General features: G+C 50.5%; 1 protein-coding gene across 17 annotated transcripts; it reads left to right on the top strand.

Annotated features, from left to right (window-relative positions):
- Positions 1-4,246: 4,246 nt before the first annotated feature.
- Positions 4,247-18,203, top strand: TSKS (testis specific serine kinase substrate). 17 transcript variants are annotated; one of them, XM_070633213.1, is made up of 11 exons: positions 4,247-4,640; positions 5,038-5,263; positions 12,835-12,930; positions 13,152-13,235; positions 13,577-13,660; positions 14,222-14,508; positions 15,094-15,288; positions 15,718-15,891; positions 16,566-16,701; positions 17,767-17,891; positions 18,024-18,203. In XM_070633213.1, the coding sequence occupies exons 1-11, from the start codon at positions 4,369-4,371 to the stop codon at positions 18,178-18,180; spliced, it is 1,836 nt and encodes a 611-aa protein (XP_070489314.1). In that variant the 5' UTR covers positions 4,247-4,368; the 3' UTR covers positions 18,181-18,203. The 17 variants fall into 17 exon arrangements, with proteins under 17 accessions (XP_070489314.1, XP_070489313.1, XP_070489311.1 ...); XM_070633212.1 differs by having other exon boundaries at positions 13,550-13,660; XM_070633210.1 differs by having other exon boundaries at positions 4,256-4,640; positions 14,255-14,508; positions 17,724-17,891.
- The last annotated feature ends 8,529 nt before the right edge of the window (positions 18,204-26,732 follow it).

Raw genomic sequence — 26,732 nt, 5'->3', positions numbered from 1 at the left:
CACCCCCGCGCCCCCCTCCGGCAGGAGCTGGTGGGCTGGCCCCTGTTGGATTAGAGCGGCACTGGCAAAAGAAACACAGTGGGAGCCACATATGTAATTTGCAATTTACTCCAGGCATGTGAAAAAGAAAAAGGAAAAGGTGAAATGAATTTTAATAATATATTTTATCCAACTCAATATACCCAAATATATCATTTCAGAGTATGTGGCATTCTTATTTTCCTAAGTCTTTGAAATCCGATGTTTTATACGGATAGCACATCTCAGTTGAGAGTCGCCACATTGCAATTGCTCCGCAGGCACAGGCCATTGATAGAGGCTGTGAGATTGCACAGCATAGAATTGTAGCAATGCATTTGAGCGAGAACATTTTGGGGCTCAGGGGCTGACCTACTGCTAAGTTTTAAGACCAGGCCGTGAACGAGTCCACGTTTGCGGGTCTAGATGAGGTTTGGGCAAGTCTTTGTTGGTTTTAAGATGGAGCATTAAAGAGGCCGGCCCAGTGGCATAGTGGTTAAGTTCACACATTCCACTTCGGCAGCCCAGGGTTTGCAGGTTCAGATCCCAGGCGTGGACCTAGCACCGTTCGTCAAGCCATGTTGTGCAGCGTCCCACATAAAATAGAGGAAGATGGGCACAGATGTTAGTTCAGGGCCAATCTTCCTCACACACACACAAAAAGATGGAGCATTCAGAGGGAACCCCAGAAGCTGCTTGAGGAGCTCATGGGGTGAACCACCAATAGCTTCTAAGACTTTGACCTGAGCAAATCGTCTCTTGATTTTCTCCAGAAAAACTAGACTCATCCCCAGTCTTCTCATTTTGGCAAATGGCCCATCTGTGAGTCACCCGGGCACACTTGCCAGAACTCCTCCATGACCCCCACCCCAAACCAAGGCCACCTGCCCCCATCGCCGCTGCCTCCGCCATGAAGGCCACCATCACCGTTCTCTTTTGCCTGGAACCTCACAGTGACATTCCCTGCCCCCTCCCTGCTTCCATCCCGGCCCCCATGGTCCATTCTCGACACGCAGCCAGGTTGCCTTTTGCAACGTCAATCAGCCGTGTCCTTCACACTCAACGTGTCCTTCAGCTTCAATGCTCCGGCCACGTTGTCCTCCTCTTAGCAATTCAGACCCTCCAGACTCGTTCCTGTCCCCTGCCCGCCCCCGCTTTCCCCATGGCTGGCTCCCCCTCATCCTTCAGGTCTCAGTGTAATGTCCCCTCTTTGGAGAGAAGTTCTGGATTTGGGGATTTAAAATCACCCTTTCCTGTCATACTCGAACACGTTATCCAGTATTTTTTAAAATGTATTATAGGAATTTTCAAATATTCCCCACGGCAGAAGGGTATAATGCATCCCCATTGACCAAGCTCTGACAGCTATCATAAGACCTTGATGGTCATCTGTAACCTGCTCCACTTCGTTCCCCCACCCCCACAGGATTATCTTAAAGCAAGCCCCCTTCATTGTGCCATTTCGTCCCCATCACCCAGTTTCTTCACCAACATTCACTATGCAAATTTCTAAATAGTCGGAAAGTCGAAACCACTGTCCAGTGAACGCAGCCCCTCACCTCTATCCTCTCTCCTCCCATTAACATTTCACACCACTTGCTTTGTCGAATATCTGTCCATCAGGCCTTCCCTCCCTCCATCCATCAATCTACCTTGTGTTTTTGATGCATTCAAGGTAAGTTGCAGACAGTGTTATTCACAATAGCCAAGATGTGGAAAGAACCTAAATGCCCATCAACAGGTGAAGGGATGAAAAAGATGTGGTGCATATACACAATGGAATAGTATTCAGCCATGAAAAAGGAGGCGATCCTGCCATTTGCAGCATGGATGGACCTTGAGCACATTATGTTAAGTGACATGAGTCAGACAGAGGAAGACAAGTACCGTATGATCGCACTTATACACGGAATCTAATAAAAAACGGGGAGGTTTTTAAGTGGTGGTTATGTCACCGAACACAAACACAGGTTCATTTACTCGCCACGCAGGAGAGCCGATAACTGGAATGCCAGGCTTGTGGCAAGGAAAGAGGTTTATTAACGAAAGGCAGCCAGACAAGGAGATGGGAGTTAAAACTCGGGTCCACCTCCTGGAAGGGAAAAAGATAGGGATTTTTATCTGAGGTTTTAGGTAGGGAAGTGGGAGCATGTAACCTTGCTGGTTGGTGCCTTCCTACCAGCATGCATTTGGCCTTGAAGACTGAATCTTTTTTTTTAAGATTTGCTTTTTGGTGAGGAAGATAGGCCCTGAGCTAACATCTGTTGCCAAGCTTCCTCTTTTTTTTTCATTTTTATTTTTTTGAGGAAGATTAGCCCTGAGCTAACGTCTGCTGCCAATCCTCCTCTTTTTGCTGAGGAAGACTGGCCCTGAGCTAACATCCGTGCCCATCTTCCTCTACTTTATATGTGGGACACCTACCACTGCATGGCTTGCCAAGCGGTGCCACGTCCACACCCAAGATCTGAACCAGTGAACCCCGGGCCGCCGAAGCAGAACGTGGGCATTTAACTGCTGCGCCACTGGGCCGGCCCCAAGCTTCCTCTTTTTTTTTTTTTTCTTTTTCTCCCCCCTCTTTTTTTTCTCCCCAAAGCCCCAGCACATAGTTGTACGTCCTAGTTGTAAGTCCTTCTAGTTCTCCTTTGTGGGACGCCGCCTCAGCACGGCTCGCTGAGCAGTGCATAGGTCTGTGCCCAGGATCCGAACTGGCGAACCCCGGGACGCTAAAGCAGAGCACACGAACTTAACCACTCGGCCACGGGGTGGCCCCTGAAGGCTGAATTTTGACATCTGTACCTTGACTTCCTGGGAAAGACAGGTCACATACACTGAGGAGGGACAGAAAGACTTAGTTAGTTTTGAACAACAGTTGAGGATGCTGAGTATGCACAGCTGCAGTTAGCAAAGCTCATCTCAAAGGGTTTTTTTCTCTTCTTTTAGCCCAGGGAAGATTTTTTAACTCCTTCGTCTCGGTTTCAGTTACCTGCAGCTGAGGGATGGGGGATGAGACTGATGTTGCTTAAGGGTACAAACATGTACCAAGTGGTAAATAAACCGTAGTGGTTTAATGCACAGTGTAATGAATATAGACCACAATATTGCACTATAATTATGTAATGTGATAAATATTGCTACAGTGGCAATCATATTACAATATATAAATGTATCAAAGGAACACCTGGTACACCTTAAATTTACACAATGTTATATGTCAAATTCATCCAATTTAAAAAAAACAAAACCAAAAAAATATAGAAAAACAAAGTGAGTTGCAGACATCCATACACTTCATCCGTGTTGTGGGTTGAATTGTTTTCCTCAAAAGATATTCAAGTCCTAACCCCCAGTACATGTGAATTTGACCTTATTTGGAATTAGGGTCTTTGCAGATGATGGGGCTAAGATGAGGTCATTTGAGGGTGGGTCCTAATGCAATATGACCAAGGTCCTTAAAAAGGGGAAATTTGGATGTATAGACACGTCCGGAGGGAAGACGATATGAAGACACAGGGAGAAGGTGGCCATCTCCAAGCCAAGGATGCTTAAGGACACCAGAAGCTGGGGGAGAGGCCTGGACCAGACTCCCCCTCCCAGCCTCAGAAGGAACCAACCCTGCTGACACCTTGATCTTGGACTTCTGGCCTCTAGAAGTGTGAGACAATAAATAGCTGTGCCTGGAGCTACGCCGCCTGTGGTCCTTTGTTACAGCGCCCCCAGGAAACCAATACAACCCCAAATACTTCAACATGCATCTCAACCACTATAGCTTAACATTTGTTTAGATTCTTTTTTAACAGGCAAAATTCACACACAATAAAAAGCTCAACTCCCACCTGCAGATCGACAGCTTTGACAAACGCACACACCGTCAAGTGGTTCTGATTCGCTTTATGTCTCTGGCCGACAGCTGGTATTGTTCGTTTGTTTCTCTCTATTGCCTGCCCACCCCCCACCCCCACCAGACCCCCACGGAATATACTACTATCCTCCATAGGTTGGGACTCGATCTTCATTCACCAATGTCCCCCAGATCCTGGGAAAGTGACAGATCCAGAGTATTGCACGGAGAATCAGCTGTGAATGAGGAAGGCAGGTGACTCCGCAGTCCGTCTCATGGAGAGGGAAGTTGGACGCCCCCCCCCCCCAAGAACCAGGGGGCCCACCCATGGTAAGTTCTGGACTAGAATGCGTGAATCCATGGTGGTTCTGAAGGGGGGGGGCACATATCGGGGTAGAACTAGAATCCTGGATGAGAAGAGTGCACTGAGACGCTCCAGGAGAACGGGTTGAGCCAGCGCGTCTCTGTCCCTGTGCCCCCCTCCTTAATGGGCCCCAGTGGTTGGGTCCTTTATGAGGCAGGCTTGTGGGGACAGGAACTTTGAGGGTCAGTGGTCAAAGGAGGTGGACAGTCTCCGAGGAAGGAGCCCCTGGGAGCGGGGCGCCCCACATGCCATGGCGAGTGTGGTGGTGAAGACCATCTGGCAATCCAAAGAGATCCACGAGGCTGGGGACCCCCCCGCGGGGGTCGAGAGCCGCTCCCAGCTGGTCCCCGAGGCTCCTGGGGGAGTGACCAGCCCGGCCAAGGGGATCTCGAAGAAAAAGAAGGCCGTGTCGTTCCATGGGTGGGTTTGTCACACCCTGTCGGGGACAGTCCTAGAGCCCAGCACTGCCTCCAGCAGAGCAGAAGTCCCACCGTGGGTGCTGGAGGAAGGGGAGGGGGAGAGGGGCAGGGGCAGGCCAGAGGGCAAGGCGGAGGGGAAACAAAGAGCGTGGGAGGTAGAGAGGAAGAAGGGAGTGGGGAGGGAGGGAGGGAGGGAAATTTCAGTGGGGAAGGAACAAGTCAGAAGGCAGGGGAATGGAGGAGGAAGAAGAAAGCAGGCAGCGGGGATGGAGGAGGAAGAAGAAAGCAGGCAGCGGGGATGGACATAAGAGAGAGTAGGGGGTGTGGAGACAGGGAGGCAGGAGGGCCGTACCCCGCTGGGGCTGCATCTTGACCCTCTGCCTGTCCCTCCTCCCCAGGGTGGAGCCTCGGATGTCCCATGAGCCAATGCACTGGTGCCTGAACCTAAAACGGTCCTCGGCCTGCACCAACGTGTCACTGCTCAACCTGGCCACCATGGAGCCCACCGACTCCTCAGGGACAGACTCAACCACGGATGACAGTGGCCTGCTCGCCCTGCCTGGGCCTCCAGCCTCCCCCACCCCACCCTGGGCTCCGGATGACCCAGACATCACGGAAATACTGGTGAGGGACCCCCGGCTGGGGAAGACCAGGGTCCTCCCCCTGGTGGTAGGCAAATGCTGAGCGTGGGGGGGGGGGGGTCTTCTCAATTTGGAATGTGAAGGTACTGGTCACCCTTGGAGGCCCAGAGGAATGGCCTTCTCCACCCCTAACAGCTGGCCATGAATCTGTTCCATCCTGGGCGAAGGATGCCTGCTGCCTAGGCGTTGGTCTTTAGTTCATTCAGTCACTTTCAAATGTCCTGGGTGAGGTTGAGATCACCGATAGGAGTCAGGCCAGGTCCCTGCCCCAGGGAAACTCCCAGCTTGGTGGGGGTGACAGACACAGACTGGGGGGATAAATTCCATGATGGAAGTAACACTGGGGAGCCCAGAAAAGGGCCTGTCAAGCCAGGCTACGGGTGTCAGGAAAAGCTTCCTGGTGGGCAGTGTTGAAAGTAGGCTTTGATGGATGCATAGGAGTTCTCTGAGGGGATCACCTAAGAATCTGGGGCAAAACTGGGAGGTGTTCCGGGATCCTCAGTTTCCTCATCTGTAAAATGGGAAATGTATGTGTTTGCGCTTTCAACAAATATTTCTTAAATGCCTATGATGCCCCAGGCACTGGTCTTGGAACAGGCAACACAGCAGGACCCAGGACAGAGTTCAGGATATACCCGTACCCACTTCCTGAGGGTGTCATGACAACGACGTGCAGTTCACTCATGTAACGGTCTTAGCACAGTCGCCAGCTGTAAGCCCAGAACAAGTGTGGGTGGTCACTATTGTTATTATTTATCCCCATTTCACAGATGAAGCTATTGAGACCCCAAAGGTTAATAGTCTACCCAAGGTCGTGCAACTTCTAAGTCGCGGAGCCAGGTTTAAGGGTCAGGCGGGTGGGGGGCAGCCTGCATGGATGGAGGCAGCAGATGTCACTGCGGGAGGCCTGAAGAGGAAGGACGTGGCCCAGCTGGTCGCTCAAGGAAGGCCTTCCAGAAGAGGCAACACGCAAGCTGGATCTTGAAGATAAGAAAAGGGTTCTTCAGGCAGAAAACAGGGAAGGGTGTTCCAGCTAGCTGGAACAGCATGTGCAAAAGGACAGGGGTTGAAAAGAGCCCAGGGAAGGGGCGTAACTGCAGGGAGGTCCTTGTGGCTGGAGTGTGGTGTGTGAGAGAGATGAGGCTGTGGGGAGGGGGCATTCTCCTGAGGGCAATGGGGAGCCATTGAGTGCTCATGGGCAGGGGAGAGGAGCAAGTCGGGGGTTTGGGCTCCATTCCCATTTATTGAGCACCTGCGCTGTGCCACATCCCTATGGTGGGGATCTCATTTTCTTCTCTTAGAAGTTCTGTAGGGGAAATGAAATAATTACCAGTCTAGAGACCGAAAACAAAAATAACTGAGCTATAGAGAGGTGGAGCGACCTCTGCAAGGTCGGAGAGCTTGTAAGAAGCAGGGCCAGGATTAGAAGCCTAGGGGGTGTGATGTCAAAGCAAAAGTCCTTTCTTTCCCTGGAAGTCTCCTCTGTGGCTGGGTGAGAGACGTCTGGAGGGGACAGACCGGAGGCAGGGAGCAGGAGAGGAGGCTGGGCGAGGGTCCAGGGTAAGAGGACCAGATGGAGAGAAGGGAGCAGGGCAGAGAGAGTCCCAGTGGGATGGATGCCTGAGACATCTCCTCCCCCAGCAGCACAGTCTCCCTCTCTGAGCATCGCTCAGGCAGCACATGCAGAGGTCTGCTCCCACCAGGGCTATTCCTGACTCACATCCCCCCAGTGGATCGTGACGCCAGGAAAGAGCCCCGGGCAGCCAGGATCAAGGCTGGGTGCAGCCGCGAGTGTGCGTGGAGCTGCAGGGGAGTATCGGCCTCTGCAGGGAATGGAGACAGTAATGACAGCCCGCACCTCAGGGCATGTGTAGGAGCCGTAGAGGCAGACAGCAAGGGCACACACCAGCACTCAGCACTGGAGCTGCATCTGGAGAGAAGGCTGATGGCAGAGAGGAGCGGGTGGAAACCCAGGGTGGAGGGGCAGACCCAGAGAGAGGGAGCCAGAGACCCAGGGAGAGGGGGACAGATACCCAGAGAGAGAGGGACAGAGACCCAGAGAGAGAGGGACAGAGACCCAGAGACAGGGGAACAGAGACCCAGAGAGAGAGGGACAGAGACCCAGAGAGACAGGGACAGAGACCCAGAGAGACAGGGACAGAGACCCAGAGAGAGGGGGCCAGAGACCCACAAAGAGAGGGACAGAGACCCAGAGAGAGGGGGACAGAGACCCAGAGAGGAAAGCAGCAGACACCAGAGAGAGAGGGGAACAGAGAACTCGCGAAGGAGGGAGGAGAACCAGGGGCAATGGAGACCCTGATTGAGAGAGTGACAGTTCCCAATTTGGATGAGAGACTGTGGGACAATGGTGAAGCAGACAGCTTTGGCTTCTGTCTTAAACTATGACATGTTTATGAGACCGAAGGATGCCAATGGGGAGGTGGTACTGCTTTTGGGGAAGGTCAGTGAATGAATGCCAAGATGGACGGGGCATGGCATCTGACCCATCTGCGACGTGCCCTGCTGTCTTCAGATCTCCCTGAGGCTCCTGTGGGGTCTTGGTGCTGAGACTCTTCCTGGTAGATCCTGTCCTGTCATTATTTCTAACGACACTGTCATTAATCACTGTGCTTGGCTTATTGATCATATCGTCTTGTTGACCCTTGCTCAATGAGCAAGGTGTCCTGATTCCCATTTTAGGAGAAAGGAAACTGAGGCAGGCTCAGCATGGGGAACTGGATCGCCCAGTTGCATGGCGTGTTGGTGGTGGAAGAGGGATTTGGCCCCAAGCCTCTGGCTCGCCCTCTCATGCCATTCACTTTTCAGCAGAGGGTGACAGGCTCTGTGCTCACCACTCCGCAGATCTGCTCTCAGTGAAGCTGAATGTCACCTCCAGAAACCCTCACTGCCCTTCCTCTTTTCCAAAGAAATATTGACCAAGGGCCTTCGTGGGCCAGCCCATGTGCCTGCCAACAGCAACCCTATGAAGGGAGCTATTAGTCCCATCTCCATTTTACAGGTAGAGAAACAGAGGGACAGAGAGCTGAGGTCCCCTCCCTAAGGTCATCCAGCTAGTAAATGGGAGAACTGAGTGACCCCAGGACCTGCTTTCCTCATTTCCTAGAACAGCTACCCACAGGAAACCCAAGACCTTCTGGGTCTTCAGTTTAAAAATATCCCTTTGTGTATTGGTTAGCTATTGCTGTGAAACAAATTATCCCCAACTTTAAAACAACAAACCTGGAGTGGCTTAGCTGGGTGGTTCTGGCTTAGGGTCTCTCATGGGGTTGTGGTCAAGAATTTGGCAGGGCCTACAGTCATCTGAAGGCTTGACTGGGGTTGCACTTCCAAGATGGTGTACTCACGTGGCTCTTGGTTGGAGGCCTCAGTTTGTCACCACATGGGCCTCTCCATAAGTGGCTGCTAGAGCAAGAGAGAGCAAGCAGGAAGCCACAGTTCCTTTCAGGAACTAGTCTCTTAAGTCACACACTGCCACTTCTGCCTTATTCTGCTGACTAGGTATGAGTCACTAAGGTGAGGCCACACTGAAGTGAGGGGAATAAGACTCCACATTTTTAAGGAGCATCAAAGAATTTGTGGACATATTTTAAACCACCGTGGTTTTGTGGGGCACGGGGTTTTTTTTTAGATGCCTTTCATCAGAATGAAGAAGTTCCCGTCTATTTCTAGTTTGTTGAGTGTTTCTATCATGAAAAGGTGTTGGATTTTATCAAATGCTTTTTTCTGTCTATTGACATGATTGTGTGCTTTTTCCCTTTATTCTATTAATGTGGTATGTTATATTGATTAATTTTCGTATGTTGAACCAACCTTGCATTCCTGGGACAAACTCTACTCAGTTATGGTGTATAACCTTTTCATGTGGCTGGATTTGGTTTGCTAGTATTTTGCTGAGGATTTTGTGGCTGTGTTCAGAAGGGATATTGGTCTGTAGTTTTATTTTCTTGTGACGCCTTTGGTTTTGGTATGAGGATAACACTGGCCTCATAGAATGAGTTAGGAACTGTCCCCTCCTCTTATACTTTTCTGGAAGAGTTTGAGATGGTTTGGTTGCAATTCTTTTTTAAATGATTGGTAGAATTCACTGGTGAAGCCGTCTGGTACCAGGCTTTTCTTTGTTGGAAGTTTTTTTGATTACTAACTCAATCTGTTTATTTGTTATGGATCTATTCAGATGTCCTAGTTCTTGAGTCAGTTTCTGTAGTTTTCAGTTTTCTAGGAATTTTTCCATTTCATCTAGTGCCAGCTTAAAAAGTAAATTTGCGTCTTATTTTATCTCAAAATGAGTTTATTCAGGAATAGCCAAAATAATTGCAATTCAGGACGTGCATGCTATGGCAAACCATAGGCAAAGCCAGAGAACAAAGGGGGCCAGCTGCCTTTATAAAGAAAAAGGGGGAGTAGGGAGGGGGTGTTCTAAACAAAAGTCTGATGGGGAAAAGTAACAGTTCAGGGCAGTACTTGCTTCTCATTGGCTGAGCTGCAGTGTTTCTCATTAGCTGAGCTGTGGGTTTTCTCATTGGCTGAGCTGCGGCATTTCTCATTGGCTGAGCTGTGACATTTTTCATTGACTGAGCTGTGGCATTTCTCATTGGCTGAGAGGCAGTGTTTCTCATTGGCTGGGCTGTTGCTGGTTGGGGAGAGAAATCTTCCTTTAGTAGTAAAGTAGTTTTACTTCCTATCAGAGATGCAGCTTCTGTCTCTTCCTGTTTGGTGTAATTGACCATCTGTGATAGGGCCTGAGAGCTCCCCCTACAGGCCTTCCCAGCTCCAATTCAGTTAAGGTTTCTTTAATTTCCACAGTAGGTTATCAAATTGGATGTCATACAATTGTTTATAGCATTCCCCTATAATCCTTTCTCTTTCTGTAGGATAGGTAGTAATGTCCTCTCTTTCCTTCCTGGTTTTAGTAATTTGCGTCTACTCTCTATTTTCTGATCAGTCTAGCTAAAGATTTGTGAATTTTGTTGATCTTTCAAAAAACCAACTTCTGGGGTCAGCCCCGTGGACAAGTGGTTAAGTTTGCACGCTCCACTTCAGTGGCCCAGGGTTTTGCAGGTTCGGATCCTGGGCGCAGACATGGCACTGCTCATCAGGCCACGCTGAGGCGGCATCCCACATGCCACAACTAGAAGGACCCACAACTAAAATATACAACTATGTACTGGGGGAATTTGGGGAGAAAAAGCAGGGGGAAAAAAAGATCAGCAACAGTTTTAGCACTGGTGCCAATCTTTTAAAAAAAAGAAAAAAACCACCAAAAAAAAACTTCTGGCTTTGTTGATTTTACCTCTTTTTTTCTATTCTCTATTTCACTTTTTTCTCATTCCAATCTTTGTTATTTCCTTCCTCTTGCCAGCACTGGGTTTAGTTTGCTCTTCTTTTTCTAGTTTCTTAAGGTGGAAGGTTTGGTTATTGATTCTGAGTTTTTCTATTTTTTGATGTAGGTGTTTATGGCTCTAAATTTCCCTCAAAATATTGCTTTAGCTGCATCCCAAAACTTTTGGTATGTTGTGTTTTCATTTTCCTTCATCCCAAAGTATTTTCTAATTTCTCTCGTGATTTCTTCTTCTACCTATTGGCTGTTTATGAGTGTGTTGTTTAATTTCCACATATTTATGAGTTTCCCAAATTTCTTTCTGCTATTGATTGCTAATTTCATACTACCGAGGTCATTGAGGTCAGAAAACATACTTTGTGTGATCTCAATCCTTTTAAATTTATAGAGACTTGTTTTGCAAGGTAATACATGATCTATTCCAGACCACATAGAGTACGTTTCATGGGCCCTTGAGAAGAACGTGTATTCTGCTGTTTCCAGGTGGAGTATTCTATAGGTGTTTGTTAGGTCTGGTCGGTTTATAGAGTTATTCAAGTCTTCAGTCTCCTTGCTGATCTTCTCTCTGATTTAAAGCGAGGTAGTAACGTCTCCAATGATTAGTGTTGAACTGCCAATTTCTCCCTTTAATTCTGTCAGTTTTTCCTTCACATGTTTTGAAGCTCTGTTAGATGCATATATATTTATACTTGTTTTAGCTTCTCGATGACTTGACTCTTAGAGTTTTTGCCAGTTTTTTTCATTCTTTTTAGGGAAGGGTAGAATTCTGAGGTTCCCGACTCCACCGTTTTGTTGATGTCACCTTAAGCCAGTATTTCTTATCACACTTGTTCTCCAGAGGAATCATGCAAGAAATGCAAGGGTGTCCCCACCTTACAATAGAGGAAACTTGTTCTGTCTTTTCTATTTGCGTATTCAGCAACTGTGAAAGAAAGCCAAATAACTGGTTGAAGCAGGATAGTTGACTTCTCACATAAAAGTGTTAACAAGTCAAGCAAGTCTGCCCTTCAAATGCAGCAAGTTACAGGCTCCCGTGTTCTGGTGGCTCAGCTATTAAGGCCCAAGTTTAGCTGCTGTAAGAAAAAGATACAAAATAACACATCTTAAAAGAAATGGAAAATGTCCTCTCTCACGTGTAAAAGTCTTCATAAGTGGCTGGAAGTGAGCTCCACAGAGTTAAGGATTCAGGCTTCTTCCATCTTGTTGTGTCTTCCATCTCATGGCCCAAGATGGCTGCTCTGGCTTTAGCCATCAGTTTTGCATTCCAGCCATCAGGGAGAGAGAAAGAGGGAAGTTCTCCCTCCCTTCCTTTCTTAAAGGCATGACTTAGAAATTGGTGACATTATTTCCACTCACATTCCATTGGCCAGAACTTAGTCACATGGCCACACCTAGCTGCAAAGGAGCCTGGGAAATGTAGTCTTTGGCCGGGCAGCCATGTGCCAAGCTAACTTTTCTACAAATGTGGAAGAGTGGAGAGTGGACCCTGCCACACGCATCCTTTCTGAGCCACAGTTTGTTTGGCAGGAGTCACAAAGCATTGTATGGTGAAATAAGGTAGTGATGATCAGAGGTTGCACGTGTCCTGGTTTAAAATAAAGACACTGAGGAGAAATTCTGATGAGGCCATCCCATGTGCTGTGTACCTGGGAGAACAAGGGACATCCCTTCTCTGAGCCTTATTTGCTTCACTTACAAAGTGGGCCAAATAACATCAAGAGGTGTGGTTTTGAGGAATAAAAGGGAAAATATATGTAACTTCTTGGCCCGGTGCATAGTGAGTGCTTATATCCAGAAAGTGGGTTATCTTTAGAATTCTCCAGTGCCTGGAGAGAAACACAGAGTGTTTTAACAATTTATCTTATTTATGTCTGTCGACCCCAAAGGCATTTTTATTTCAGTGTTTAGTTGAGAGCATCTTGCTTCCCGGACATGTCTAAACACCCCCTCCCACCCACTCCCTCCTGGCTCTTATTTTTCCTCCCATTCACCCAGCAGAAAACAAGTCCACCCCTGGTTTTATGGAGCAGGAATACCAAGAATCAGAGAGGTGCAGCCCTGGCCCAAAGTCACACAGCCATTTCAGGGCAGAATCAGGGTGTAAACCCAGCCTCCGCCCAGTTCTAGACTTTTCCTCAGGGTTGGGGTTTGCTCCCACACGCCCACGGACCCACTTGTCTCTCCTTCTTCCCCAGAATGGGGTCAACAGTGGGTTAGTCCGCGCCAAAGACTCCATCACCAGCTTGAAGGAAAAGACCACCCGGGTCAACCAGCACGTGCAGACGCTGCAGGTGTGAGGACCCCCCCCCCATCCCCCTGCTGCCCCCAACACCTCCTCTTCCTCCAGGCCGTCTTCCCCTCTTAGCGCCTTCCTCCTACTCAGTGCACCCATAGCCCAGTTGGGGAGGTTGAGGCTCAGAAGGGAAAGAGACCCTCCCCAGGCCCTGCTTCTGCTCCCCATCGGGTGTCCCCTTGTGGCCCTGCCTAACCCCTCCTCGCTTCCGTGCTCCAGAGCGAGTGTTCTGTGCTGAGCGAGAATCTAGAGAGAAGGCGGCAAGAGGCCGAAGAACTGGAGGGGTACTGCAGTCAGCTCAAGGTGAGCCGCTGGGGGGCAGGAGTGGGGCGGGGAGAAGGGAGGGACAGTAGGAAGAGGGCGTGGGGGGGGGGTGGGGAAGTGGGGACGCATGGAGTGGGACACGAAAGAGTGGGAGGAAGCAGAAGAGGAGCCCAGGAGAGGTCTAAGGAGGAAGCCATCCCTTTAGCCAAGTGAACGAGGCTGGTGAGGGGCAGACCCCTGAGCACAGGGCAGACGTTGGGGGAGAAGTGGGTGTGTCTTGGGTGCGGGGCTGGAGCCTGTAATGGAAAGAGCGAGGGTGAGCGTTGGGGGGCGGAACTGGAATGGGAAGGCAGGGCCCCCGCCCTGGTGTCCTGACCCAGGAGAACTGCCGGAAGGTGACCCGGTCGGTGGAAGACGCTGAAATAAAAACCAACGTCCTCAAACAGAACTCTGCCCTGCTGGAGGTAAGGGGGCCGGGGGGGGGGGGGGGGTGGAGAGCCTGGACTGGGGGAAGAGAATCACCTGAAGGTAGACTTCAAGTGGGACTTCCTGCCCTGCCACCACCACCACCACACTGCCCCTTCGTGTTCACGGTCATTCTTCTCTGTACACAGCCACATTCGGGTCCCTGTCGGACTTGGAGTGGCCATGCCCCTCCTGCCCACATGCCCACTGCTTTCCCAACAAAATGCTGGAAAAGCTTCCCTTGTTCTTCCTAAACAGGAGGGACTGGAATTTGACACGTTGGAGGGTTGGAGGTGGGGGTGGAGGGCTGGATGGAGACACAGAGGCAGGCACTCCAGGTTAAAGTGAGCCGGACTCCAGCTAGGCTTCAAATGAGACATCCTTCCCTAGTAACAGCAAGTGGGAGTCCATCTAGACTTCAAGCGGGACTTCCTGATATGCCATCCCCACATCCGTTTACTTTCCAATCTCAGGGATTCACTGGGCGGACTCGGGGGTGGAGGTGGTTGTGGGAGGCAAGGGGCTGGACACCGTAAACCCTGCCCGCCTGCCGCGCTCAGGAGAAGCTGCGCTACCTCCAGCATCAACTGCAGGATGAGACGCCGCGGAGGCAAGAGGCCGAGCTGCAGGAGCTGGAGCAGAAGCTGGAGGCCGGCCTCTCCCGGCACGGCCTGGGCCCCGCCGCCCAGCCCCCGGGCAGCTCTGGCTCACCCGGGAGCCCCAAGGAACCCCCGCGACCGCGCAGCCTGGCCCCAGGTGGCTGGGGAATGGGACCCCGGACAGGGGAGAGCCCCATCGGGAGCGAGCAGGAGTTGCAGAAGGTCTCTGCCGGCCTTGAGGAGCTGAGGTGAGCGGGATCCGGGGGTGAAGCCTTGGAGGGGCAAAATGGGCCCAGGGGGTGGAGCCTCGAGGTGCTGAGGTGGGTGGGCCCAAGGGTGGAGCCTCGAAGATCTTAGATGATAGGGCCTTAGGGAGTGGAGCCTCGAAGAGCCTAGGAGGGAGCATTCTAGGGCAGGTGACCCGGAAGGGCAGGACCCCAAAGAACTGAAATTTGAGTATAGGGCTGGTGGGAGGGAGGTCCGCATCTGGTGAAACAGAGGTGGGCGGGGTTTGGGAAGGGAGAGGTCCTTGGAGGCTCCAAGTTCAGGGGACAGGGCTGGGGTGAGTGGTGCCTTGAGGAAGCAGTGTCGGGAGAAGCTGATGTGGGGCTGGGGGGCAGGACGAGGGAAGGGCCAGGATACCTGATAAGGGGTTAGAGGCGGGGTTCTGGAGGACTCAGAGGATTCCAAAAAATGGACAGGACAGGAGAATTTGGGGACTGGGGGAAGGTGAAGGGGGAGGGGCGGGGTCATGGGCGGAGTCTTGGCGGGGCAGGGCCAATGGGGACGTGTCCAAACCTGGCCATGACCGTCCCTTACCTCTGCCCCTCCAGGAGGGAGGTGTCCTCGCTGACCGCCCGGTGGCATCAGGAGGAGGGGGCGGTGCAGGAGGCCCTGCGGCTGCTCGGGGGCCTGGGTGGCAGGCTGGACGGCTTCCTGGGCCAGTGGGAGCGGGCGCAGCGTGAGCAGGCGCAGACGGCGCGGGGCCTGCAGGAGCTGCGGGGTCGAACGGACGAGCTGTGCACCATGTAAGGGCCAAGGCGAGTGCGCGGCCTGGGGGATGAGGGGCGGGGCTTTGAGGAAAGGGGTGGGCCAATCAGCTGGGGCCGACACCGTATACTGACAGGAGGAAGCTCCAATTAGAGAGTAGGGAGGGGCGTGTCATTCCTAATAAGGACTGAGGGGCGGAGCCAATTAGAGAAGAGGTGTGTTACATACCTTAATAGGATAAAGGGCGGAGCCAAGTAGGAACAGGGAAACCCAATTAGAGAACAGGGAGGGGCATTCCAAACCTTAAAACACAAAAGGAGGGGCCAATCAGAGCAGAGAGGGGCGGAGCAAGGCCTTGTGGCCGACTAGATGGAGATGGAAGCCCAGGGCTCATAGTGGGTGGAGCCTTGCGAAGATTTTAGTGATGGAGAGGCGACCTCGCAGCCCTGGTTACTCTCACGCCTCAGGGTGGAGCGATCGGCAGTGTCTGTGGCTTCACTGAGGAGCGACCTGGAGGGGCTGGGCCCAGTGAAACCGATTCTGGAGGAGCTGGGACGGCAGTTTCAGAGCTCTCGAAGAGGGTCTGACCTCTCCATGAACTTGGATCGGGGCCCACAAGGCTCCTGTGCCCGTTGTGCCAGGTAAAGGGGCGGGACCTAGCTCCGGGTGCATTTTGGGTCACGTTGAGGACAGACGAAGGAGGACAGATTGAAGGAGATGGGGCACTGGTGAGCTGGGTGGAGACGGGGCGTCCTTATGCATGATAGGACCGACCAGTCCTCCTGCATTGTGGAGCCGCATTGCTTCCCTTCCCAGAAGGTGAAGTCAGCGTCTTGTGGAACACAAGAAAGACTTGATACATTTCGAGCATCCTGGATTTCCAGTGCATTGTGGGAAGGCTGGGATGTGGTCCTCGGTGGGAGGCAGGGTTTCTCAGTGCATTGTGGGGAAGATGAGACCTCGGTGTATTGGAGAGAAAGAGATACCATGTTTGGACCATATTAGGGACGGGGAGACTTCCAGTATAATTTGGGGTCAAGTTTAACTAATGCATTGTGGGAACCGTGAGTTTTTGATGAACTGAGGGCTGTCTGGGAATGGGAATGGGAATCCCTAAGCACTCTGGGAATTTCCCACGCTGTGGAAACCAAAGGATAGCGGATGCACTGGAGGTTGGCCCCAGTGCATGGTGGGAGGGTTGCCTGGGGGCATAATGGAAACGGGACCTGGTTGGAGGCTGGGCAGGGGGGCATGGGGCTTCTGGGAGTGGAGTTGGTCCTAGGCATCTTTCACCTGGTAACCACCCCTCCTCCAGCCAGGGGCAGCAGTTGTCCACAGAGTCCCTGCAGCAGCTGCTGGAACGAGCGCTGACCCCACTGGTGGACGAGGTGAAGCAAAGGGGCCTGGCTCCCGCCTGCCCCAACTGCCAGAGGCTACACAAGAAGATTCTGGTACCAGGGACCATGGGCCACCGTGCTCCACTTTTCTGTCAGGGCGGGGGGGAGGGGAGCCCTGGGCATGAGGCTTCTGGGAAGGGCTGAGCTGTAGGGGAACGCTCAGCTCTAATGCGTGGGGTGGGGGGAGAGGCAAGCAATTTGGTGGTTAGTAAGTCCTAGGTCAGTCATTATGGAACGTTGGGGGATGGCCTTGGGCCCAAAGCATGATGGGACATTGGACCTGATGCATTGTGGGACAGAGGAGACAGACATCGTCTACAGCTTCATGGAATACATGCCTGATTTTCTGTAGACCTTAAGAGAGACAAGGCATTCTGTGGGGTCATTGAGGTCAGACAGGGGACCCAGCGAATATAGGTCGTAGTAAGCTAATGCATTATGGGAAGTGGTACCACAGCTCTCCGTGGGGCATTGCACCATAGGCTCAAGCCCAATAGCTAATGGAACTTGAGACCTATGTGCATTCTGAAAAACAGAGATCTGGTGTATTATGGGAAATTGGCCGGATGTGTGATGGGACATAAGTTGTAGGGGGCGGCACAGACAAGTGAGGCATTATGGGACATGGACGTGGCGGAGCTACAGGACTAATGCATGATGGCGCATGGGACCTGGTGCCTTGTTGGATATGGGGAAGCAGAGCGCTGTTATTGTGACAGAGATGCTGGTTAATAATAAGGAGTTGGGGGGGTCTTGTGAATTATAGGATGTAGAAGGTCACGTGACGGGATACTGGGGCCCAGACGCTCATCAAATGCATCATGGTTCATGGGCATTAGGGGACAAGATGACGGATGCTGATTTAGTGCTGGGACAGAGGAGGCCAGTGCATTAGGGGATGGAGGGTGGGACAGACACAGGTTGAGCACACAGTGGACTTTGGAAGGCCAGTGCCCTTTGTGATGCTGGGGTCAGTCTGTGGCTTGAGTCAGGACGGGATATCCTGGGGGAGGAACGCAGGCCCCCTGGGCCCCTGCCCCTTGCCCTCCGCGATCCAGCTCCCCCTCCACCCCCAGCCCAGTCCGGCAAGCCCAGCCGCGCCTACACTCCTCTCCCCAGGAGCTGGAGCGCCAGGCCTTGGCCAAACACGTCAGGGCAGAGGCCCTGAGCTCCACCCTTCGACTGGCCCAAGACGAAGCCTTGCGGGCCAAGAACTTGCTGCTGACGGACAAGATGAAGCCGGAGTGAGGAAGGAGGCTGAGGGCATGGGAGGAGGGTGAGGTCTTGAGGAAAGGGCCTCAGGCACCCCGTCCTTCCCCTCCAGACCCCTGGCATGGGCCCCGCAGGCACCAACACCCTGCGCTGTGTCATTGTAGGGAGAAGGGAGCCGCTCTGGACTATCTACACTTGAAGATGTGCTCCCTCCACGATCAACTCAGCAATCTGCCACTTGAGGGTTCCACAGGGACGATGGGGGGAGGAAGCGGGGGGGGAACTCCCCCAAAACGTGGGGGCCCAGCCCCTGAGCAATAAATGGCCCCTCATGCTGGCATGAATTCCGTCTCCTGTTTGGCACCAATAGAGGGCTAGGAAATTGCACACATGCCATGTGCCAGCCTCTGTGCTCCCTGTGGCTCAGTCCTCGGCCAGTGGGGTGTCGGGGTTTCCAGAGCGGTGCTGAGGATGATACGGTTCTTTGAAAAGGAGGTACGGGGTAGAAATAAGGTTCTCTGGTGCAGTTTGGACCTGTCGAGCCAACATTTTTTAGGATGATTTTTACTAGATAATTGTATTATCTATTTGCCGTGTAAAAAAATTACTCCCACCCCCCAAACTTAGCTGCATAAAACAATAAACATATATATATATATATTTATTTAAAGATTGGCACCTGAGCTAACACCTGTTGCCAACCTTTTTTTTTCTTTCTTTCTTCTTTTCCCCAGAGCCCCCCAGTACATAGTTGTATATTCCAGTTGTAGGCCCCTCTGGTTGTGCTGTGTGGGACGCTGCCTCAGTGTGGCCTGATGAGCGGTGCCATGTCTGCGCCCAGGATCCGAACCAGCGAAACCCTGGGCCGCCAAAGTGCTGCACGCAAACTTAACCACTTGGTCACGGGGCCGGCCCCTAAACATATGTTATCTCACACAATTCCTGAGAGTCGGGAATCTGGGAGTGGCTTAGCTGGATGGTTCTGGCTCAGGGTCCTCATGAGGTTGCAATGAGGATGTCACCTGGGGCTGCCTTCATCTGAAGGCTTGGCTGGGGCTAGAGGTTGCCCTTCCAAGATGGTGCACCCACTTGGCTTTGGGTTGGAGGCCTCAATTTCTTGCTGTCTGTTGGCTGGAGGCCTCAGTTTCTCGTGGCAGCCAACTTCCCCCAGAGCGAGCAGTTGAAGCAAGAACAATCAGAAAGCTGCAGTGCTTCCAATGACCTGATCACAAGGCTCTGAAGTTGTAAACCATCATTTCCCCTCTTCCTATTCATTAGAATTGAGTCGCTAAGTCTAGATCATACTCAAGTGGTGTGTCAAAGAATTTGCAGACATATTTCGAAGAGGATGTTGGTTTGTGGACATGTTTTAAGCCATGACAGTAATGCTCTTTTTAAACTTTTTTTTTTTTGCAGAGGAAGACTAGCCCTGAGCTAACATCTGTGCTAATATTCCTCTATTTTGTATGTAGGTTGCCACCACAGCATGGCTGATGATTGGTGTAGGTCATTCCCCAGATCCGAACCCATAAACCTAGGCCACTGGAGTGGAATGTGCTGAACTTAACCACTATGCCACGGGGCCAGCCCCAGTTTTAAACTTTTAATTGAAGTATAATATAAACAGAAAAGTTCACAGATTAAAAGTGTACAGCTCAATGGATTTTCAAGAAATGGACATATGCACATAACCACCCCCAAGACTTAGAAACTGTCCCTTACCAGCACCCCCTGAGTCCCCTCTCATGCCCCCTCCCAGTCACTACCTTTTCCTTCTATGCTAACGGTAACCCCTTTTCTTCTACAGCCATTGCAATAAGGTAAGAAAAGAAAGAGTAGATGGATAAAGAAGGAAGAAAATGATCATTATCCCCAGATGGCATAATTGCACATAGAATCAGAGAATCCAATAGAATCTATAAAGTATTAAAAATCAGTGAGGTTAGGGGCCGGCCCAGTGGCGCAGCGGTTAAGTTCGCACGTTCCGCTTCTCGGCGGCCCGGGGTTCGCTGGTTCGGATCCCGGGTGCGGACATGGCACTGCTTGGCAGCCATGCTGTGGTAGGCATCCCACGTATAAACTAGAGGAAGATGGGCACGGATGTCAGCTCAGAGCCAGGCTTCCTCAGCAAAAAGAGGAGGACTGGCAGTAGTTAGCTGAGGGCTAATCTTCCTCAAAAAAACAACAACAAACAAACAAACAAAAAATCAGTGAGTTTAGCAAAGAAGCTGAATAAAAGGTGAACATCACAAAATCCACTTATTTCTATATGCCACTGATAAAAAGTTAGAAAATGAAAAAAAACTTAAAGGGACTAATTTCTAAGAAGCCTAAAACTAAAAAAATTCTAGGAATCTAACCGAAGATATGCCATGGTCTCTAAGGAAAACTTTAAAACATCAGTGACAGAAGTTAAAGACCTTAGTAAATGAGTTATATCATAGTCATGATTTGTAAGATACTATTGTAAAGATGTTACTTCTCCCCAGTTGATTTATAGGTTCACAGCAGATTTGAGATTTGTTGATGTGACTTCCTTTGTACTCACAGGTGTTGGGGGCTGGGGGCGTTGAAATCGCTCAGAGGATGGATAATCATTCTCATTTCGTGGATTGCTGTGGCCTGCATGTTTGTGCTCCCCCCGCCCGCCTTCGTACATTGCAGCCCTAATTCCCAACGGGATGGTATTTGGAGATGGGGCCGTTGGGAGGTAGTTAGATGAGGTCATAAGGGTGGAGCCCTCATGATGAGATTAGTGCCCTTTTAAGAAAAGCCACAATCAAGCTCTCTCTTTCTTGTTTGAGCTTTAAGTAAACACTGAATCAGCCAGCACTTTCCTCTTAGAGGCCAATGTATTCTCGGGGTAATTGTGTCCTGTTTTCCACCTCAAAGAGATCATCGCTTCATTAAAGCTCAAACAGGTGAACCATCTGGTCCCAGAATCCCAGCTTGGGGGTCTGTTTCCTGAGGCCGCTCTTGGCACGAAGAACAACTGTAGCAATCAAGACCCAGCCAACAGGGGCCGGCCTGGTGGTGCAGCGGTTAAGTGCGCATGTTCTGCTTCGGTGGCCCGGGGTTCGCCGGTTCTGATCCCAAGTGCAGACATGGCACCTCTTGGCAAGCCATGCTGTGGTAGGCGTCCCACGTATAAAGTAGAGGAAGATGGGCACGGATGTTAGCTCAGGGCCAGTCTTCCTCAGCAAAAAGAGGAGGATTGGCGGCAGATGGTAGCTCAGGGCTAATCTTCCTCAAAAACAAACAAACAAAACCCAACCAACAAACAGCAGTTACTGTAAACACTCTAAAGAGAATTTGGAGTTGGGGGCCAGTTGCATGGGTGATGGGAGACCTGAGGGGCCCAAAGAGGGTTGTGAATGAACCCAGAGATTCAGCGGCAACCAACGTGGGGGGGAGGCGAAGCTTCTGTTTCCTCCAGGCCCCTACGGTCCCTTTGGTGCCCCCTCTTGGCAGAGTCCAACACAGCCGGTTGGCAAAGCAAAAGTGGGGTTTGCCGAGTCCTAGGGCCAGGTTCACAAAGCCCAGTATATCGGGGAGTGGATTTGAAGCCAGGAGATAACAGCTTAATCGTTGGCACACACAATGACAGTGCATGCCAGGGACCAGTGACTATGAGCAATCCAATTCCGTTCCCCCTAAGACCCAAACGTATGGGGTTTTTTCAGTTATTTTACTGGGGTCGTATTGGCTTATAACATTGTGTCATTTCAACTGTACATTATTATATATCAGTTTCTGTATAGACGGCATCGTGCTCACCACCAATAGTCTAATTTTTATCCGTCATCATACATATGTGCCCTTTTACCCCTTTCGCCTACCTCCCACCCCCTTCCCCTCTGGTAACCACTGATCTGTTCTCTTTGTCCCTGTGTTTGTTTATCTTCTACGAATGAGGGAAATCATACAACGTTTGTCTTTCTCTGTCTGGTTTATTTCGCTTAACATCATACCCTCAAGGTCCATCCATGTTGTTGCAAATGGGATGACGGTCTTTTTTCATAGCTGCATAGTACTCCACTGTATATACATACACCACATCTTCTTTATCCAGTCGGCGTTTGATGGGCGCTTGGGTGGCTTCCACATCTTGGCTATTGTGAATAATGCTGTGATGGGCATAGAGGTGCATAGATCTTGAACTGTTGATTTCAAGTTCTTTGCGTAAATCCCTGGTAATGGGATGACTGGGTCATGTGGTAGTTCTATTTTTAGTTTTTTGAGGAATCTCCATACTGTTTTCCATGGTGGCTGCTCCAGTTTGCGTTCCCACCAGCAGTGGATGAGGGTCCCCTTTTCTCCGCATCCTCTCCAACATTTGTTATTTTTTGTCTTGTTAGTTATAGCCTTTCTGACTGGTGTAAGGTGATAGCTCGCTGTGGTTTTGATTTGCATGTCCCTAATGATTAGTGATGTTGAACATCTTATCATGTGCCTGTTGGCCATCTGTATATCTTCTTTGGAAAATGTCTGTTCAGATATTTTGCCCTACATATATATATATATATATATTTTGAGGAAGGTTAGCCCTGAGCTCACATCTGCTGCCAATCCTCCTCTTTTTGCTGATGAAGACTGGCCCTGAGCTAACATCCATGCTCATCTTCCTCTACTTTATATGTGGGACGCCTACCACAGCATGGCTTGCCAAGCGGTGCCATGTCCACACCTGGGATCTGAACCAGCGAACCCCGGGCCGCCAAAGCGGAACGTGCGCACTTAACCGCTGCGCCACCAGGGCAGCCCCTAGTTCCAGAACTTTTTATCGTCCCAAACAGAAACTCTGTACCCATTAAACAAAACCTCCTCATTCCCCATGCCTCCCTCCTCCCGGCTCCTGGCACCCTCCAGGAACATCTTTTCATGTGCTTATTGGCCATTTGTCTGTCTTCCCTGGAGCAATTTCTGTGCAAGTCCTTGGCCCATTTTTGAATTGGGTATTTTTTGTTGTTAAGTTTTAAGAGTTCTCGATATTAACCCCTCATCAGAAATACAGCATGCAAATATATTCTCCCATTGCGTGGGTTGTCTTTTCATTCTGGTGACTGTGTCCTTTGATGCATGCAAGTTTTTAAATTTTTTTTAAGCTTCAGTGCATGGTTGTGTATCCTAGTTGTTAGTTTTTAGTTCTCTGTGTGAGCTGTCGCCACAGTATGACAACTGGCAGATGGTGTTGTGGCTCGACGACTGGGAAACGAACCGGGCTGTGGCAGTGAGAGCGCCGAATCTTACTCTCCAGACCACCAGGGCCGGCTCTGGAAGTTTTAAATTCTGATGTAGTCCAATTTGTCTCTTTTTTTTCTTTTGCTGCCTGTGCTTTTGCTGTCATACCCAAGAAGTCATTGCCAACTCCAGTGTCATCAGGGTTTCCCCCTATGTTTTCTTTTGAGAGTTTTATAGTCTTAGCTCATACATTTAGGTCTTTGATCCTTTTGAGTGAATTTTTGTAGATGAAGCAAGGTAAGGGTCCAATTTTGTTCTTTTTCAGGTGGGTCTCCAATTTCCCAGCACCGTTTGTTGAAAAGACCGTCCTTTCCCCGTTGAATGCCCTTAGCACAGTTGTGGAAGATGACTTGGCCACGTATGCAAGGGTTGACTTCTGGGCTCTCTGTCCTCTTCCCTTGGTCCATGTGTCTGTTCCTGTGCCAGCGCCACGCTATTTTTGATTACTGTAACTTTGTCCTAAGTCTTGAAATCAGGAAATGTGAGGTCTCCACCTTTGTTCTTCTTTTTCAAGATTATTTTGGCTCTTCAAAGTAGAGTGGATTCTTCTGTTTCAGCCAAAAATGCCACTGGGATTTTGGTAGGGGTTGCACTGACTCTGTAGAACGTTCTGGGAAGTAATGACATCTTAAAGTATTGTCTTCCAATCCAGGCATGCGCAACGTTAACAACTTGTTTTTTTTTTTTTTTTTTTTTGAGGAAGATTATCCCTGAGCTAACATCGGCTGCCAATCCTCCTCTTTTTGTTAAGGAAGACTGGCCCTGAGCTAACATCTGTGCCCATCTTCCTCTACTTTATATGTGGGACGCCTCCCACAGCATGGCGTGCTAAGCAGTGCCATGTCCGCACCCGGGATCCGAACCCTCGAACCCCGGGCCGCTGAAGCAGAACATGCGAACTTACCTGCTGTGCCACCAGGCAGGCCCCAACAATTTTTAATTATGTGTGTGGCTCACTGTACTGGCTGAACTATTCTTCAAAACACCACATTGGTTCACTCTATCAATAATATCGTGTTAACTAGATTGGATGAACAAGAAGCAAGTGCGTTGGAGGTGTGGGTAAGACACACGCCCTCCAGGGGGTGGGAAATAAACTGCACAGCGTCTCAGGGACCCGCTGCATCAGGGAAGGCCTTAGGAGCCCAGCAGCCTGGGGCACAGGATTAACTACAAGTAAAGGATAAAACAGGCATGTCATCGCTAAGAAGGAAGCGCGTGATCTTCATTCTGTGGCACAGGCGTCTTCACGCTCTGGAGGAAGCGTATTCTACACTTGGAGATACTACACCGGTCCATTTTCTGGGTCACATGGACAAGTCCCAGCTTTGAGTGGCCCCCGGGCCAGGAAAGGCCCTGCACCCAGTATCAGCCACAATGCGAGCAGCTCTGCCGACCAGGTCATGGGACCCAGCAGACCCCGTGGTACTAGACATATCCATGGATTGGCAAAGATTGGCAGAGTTTATGCCAAGGATTCTCCCAATAGGAGAATCACGGCATTGACCCCAGGATTCTGAAGCAAGAACATGTGCCATTCAAAAAGAATTCCTAGGGGCCAGCCTGGTGGCTCAGCGGTTAAGTGCGCATGTTCTGCTTCGGTGGTCTGGGGTTCACGGGTTTGGATCCCCGTGCGGACATGGCACCGCTTGGCAAGCAATGCTATGGCAGGCGTCCCACATATAAGGTAGAGGAAGATGGGCACGGATGTTAGCTCAGGGCCAGTCTTCCTCAGCAAAAAGAGGAAGATTGGTGGCAGATGCTGGCTCAGGGCTAATCTTCCTCAAAAAAAAAAAAAAAAGAATTCCTGGCATGGTATCCAGCCCCGATGGAGATGGAGCATCAGAACACAGGACATCAGGAGCTGGTGTGGTGGCATAGTGGTTATGTTCCCGTGCTCTGCTTTGGCGCCCAGGATTCATGGGTTTTGACCCCAGGCGCAGACCTACACACTGCTCTTCAAGCCATGCTGTGGTGCCGTCCCATAGGCAAAAAGTAGAGGAAGATGGGCACAGACATTAGCTCAGGACAATCTTCCTCAGCAAAGAAAGAAAAGAACACAGAACATCACATGACGCACAGCCAGCATGGAGCATCGTGACTTCATTCTGTTGGACCCCCCCCAAGCATTTTAGGCTGGATAGATCAGACGTTGGATCTGGGATCAGACAAAAGCAGGACCAGAGGACAAACAGAAGCTGCCTAAGCAGGCAGGCTGGACCCCCGGGACATTCACTGGCTCTTGTCCCTTAGCTGACTCTTGTGACTGTGTTGGGCAAGGCTGGAGGGGAAGGAGTTCTTTATAATCAGCTGACAGAGGAAGAAAAAGGCTGAGCAGTATTTTTACTCATTTTAACTCTTTCTTTCAGAATTTTGACACATATACAAAAGTAGGATGTGATGAACCCCCTTACCCCAGGGACCTTACCCCTAGCGTCACTCATCATTAACTCATCACCAATCTTGTTTCGTCTCTGCCCCTGTGGTAGGGAGGACGAAGCTTCCCCAGAAGATGCCCCCGGAACCTGTGAATACATCGTGCTCCACGGCAAAGGGCAATTAGGTTGCACATGGAATTAAGGTTTCTAATCAGCTGGTTTTAGGACAGGGAGCTGGTCCCGGTTTAGGCAAGTGGGCCCGGGATAATGACAAGGGTCCTCATAAGTGAAAGATCATGGCAGGCGTCCGTCATAGGAAAATGTGACTAGAGAAGAAAGGCACAGAGGGATGCAGTGCTGCTGGCTGTGAAGATGGAGAAGGGGCTGTGAGTGGCCTCTAGAAGCTTTCTAGAAGAGGAGGATGAAATGGATTCGCCCCCAGAATCTACAGAAAGGAATGCAACCCTGCCCCCATCTTGATTTCCGCCCAGTGAGACCCGTGATGGACTTCTGACCTCCAAAACTGTAAGACAATGAATTTGTGTTATTTAAGGTGCCAAATTTGAGGCAACTTGTTACAGCCACAACAGGCAACTACTATAACCCCTCTCCACTGGCTCATTTGAAAACATATCTGCATCATATTGTTTTATCCATAAATACTTTACTGTGCATTTCTTTCTTTCTTTTTTTTGTGTGTGTGTGAGGAAGATTGTGACTTAGCTAACATCTGTGCCCATCTTCCTCTATTTTATGTGGGATGCATGGCTTGATGAGCAGTGCTAGGTCCGTGCCTGGGATCCTAACCTGCAAACCCCAGGCCACCGAAACAGAACACACAAACTCAACCACCATGTCACTGGGCCGGCTCCTACTGTGCATTTTTTAAAAAGATAAGGATTCTTTTCAACATGATCAGAATGCTATTATCACACAAAAAGAATTAACGTAATTCCTTCCAATCAAATACCTAGTCAGCTCAGAAATTTTGAAAAAATTACATATCTCTTTTGACATTCAAGAAATGTTTATTGGGGCCGGCCCCATGGCCGATGTCGAGATGTCAGCTGGGCTGCAGTCATCCAAAGGCTGGACTGGGGCTGGAGAATCTGCTTGCAAGATCATTGCCTCACGTGTTCCTCACTGGCAGTTGGCAGGAGGCCTCAGTTCTTCACACGTGGGCCTCTCCATAGGCTGCTTGACTGTCCTCGTGCCATGGTGGCTGGCTGCCCCCAGAGCGAGGATTCAGAGAGA

This window comes from Equus przewalskii, chromosome 9, assembly GCF_037783145.1.
Source record: "Equus przewalskii isolate Varuska chromosome 9, EquPr2, whole genome shotgun sequence".
NCBI lineage: Eukaryota > Metazoa > Chordata > Mammalia > Perissodactyla > Equidae > Equus > Equus przewalskii.
Note: the sequence above shows the minus strand (reverse complement) of the source record. Positions and strands in the feature narration are given on the sequence as shown.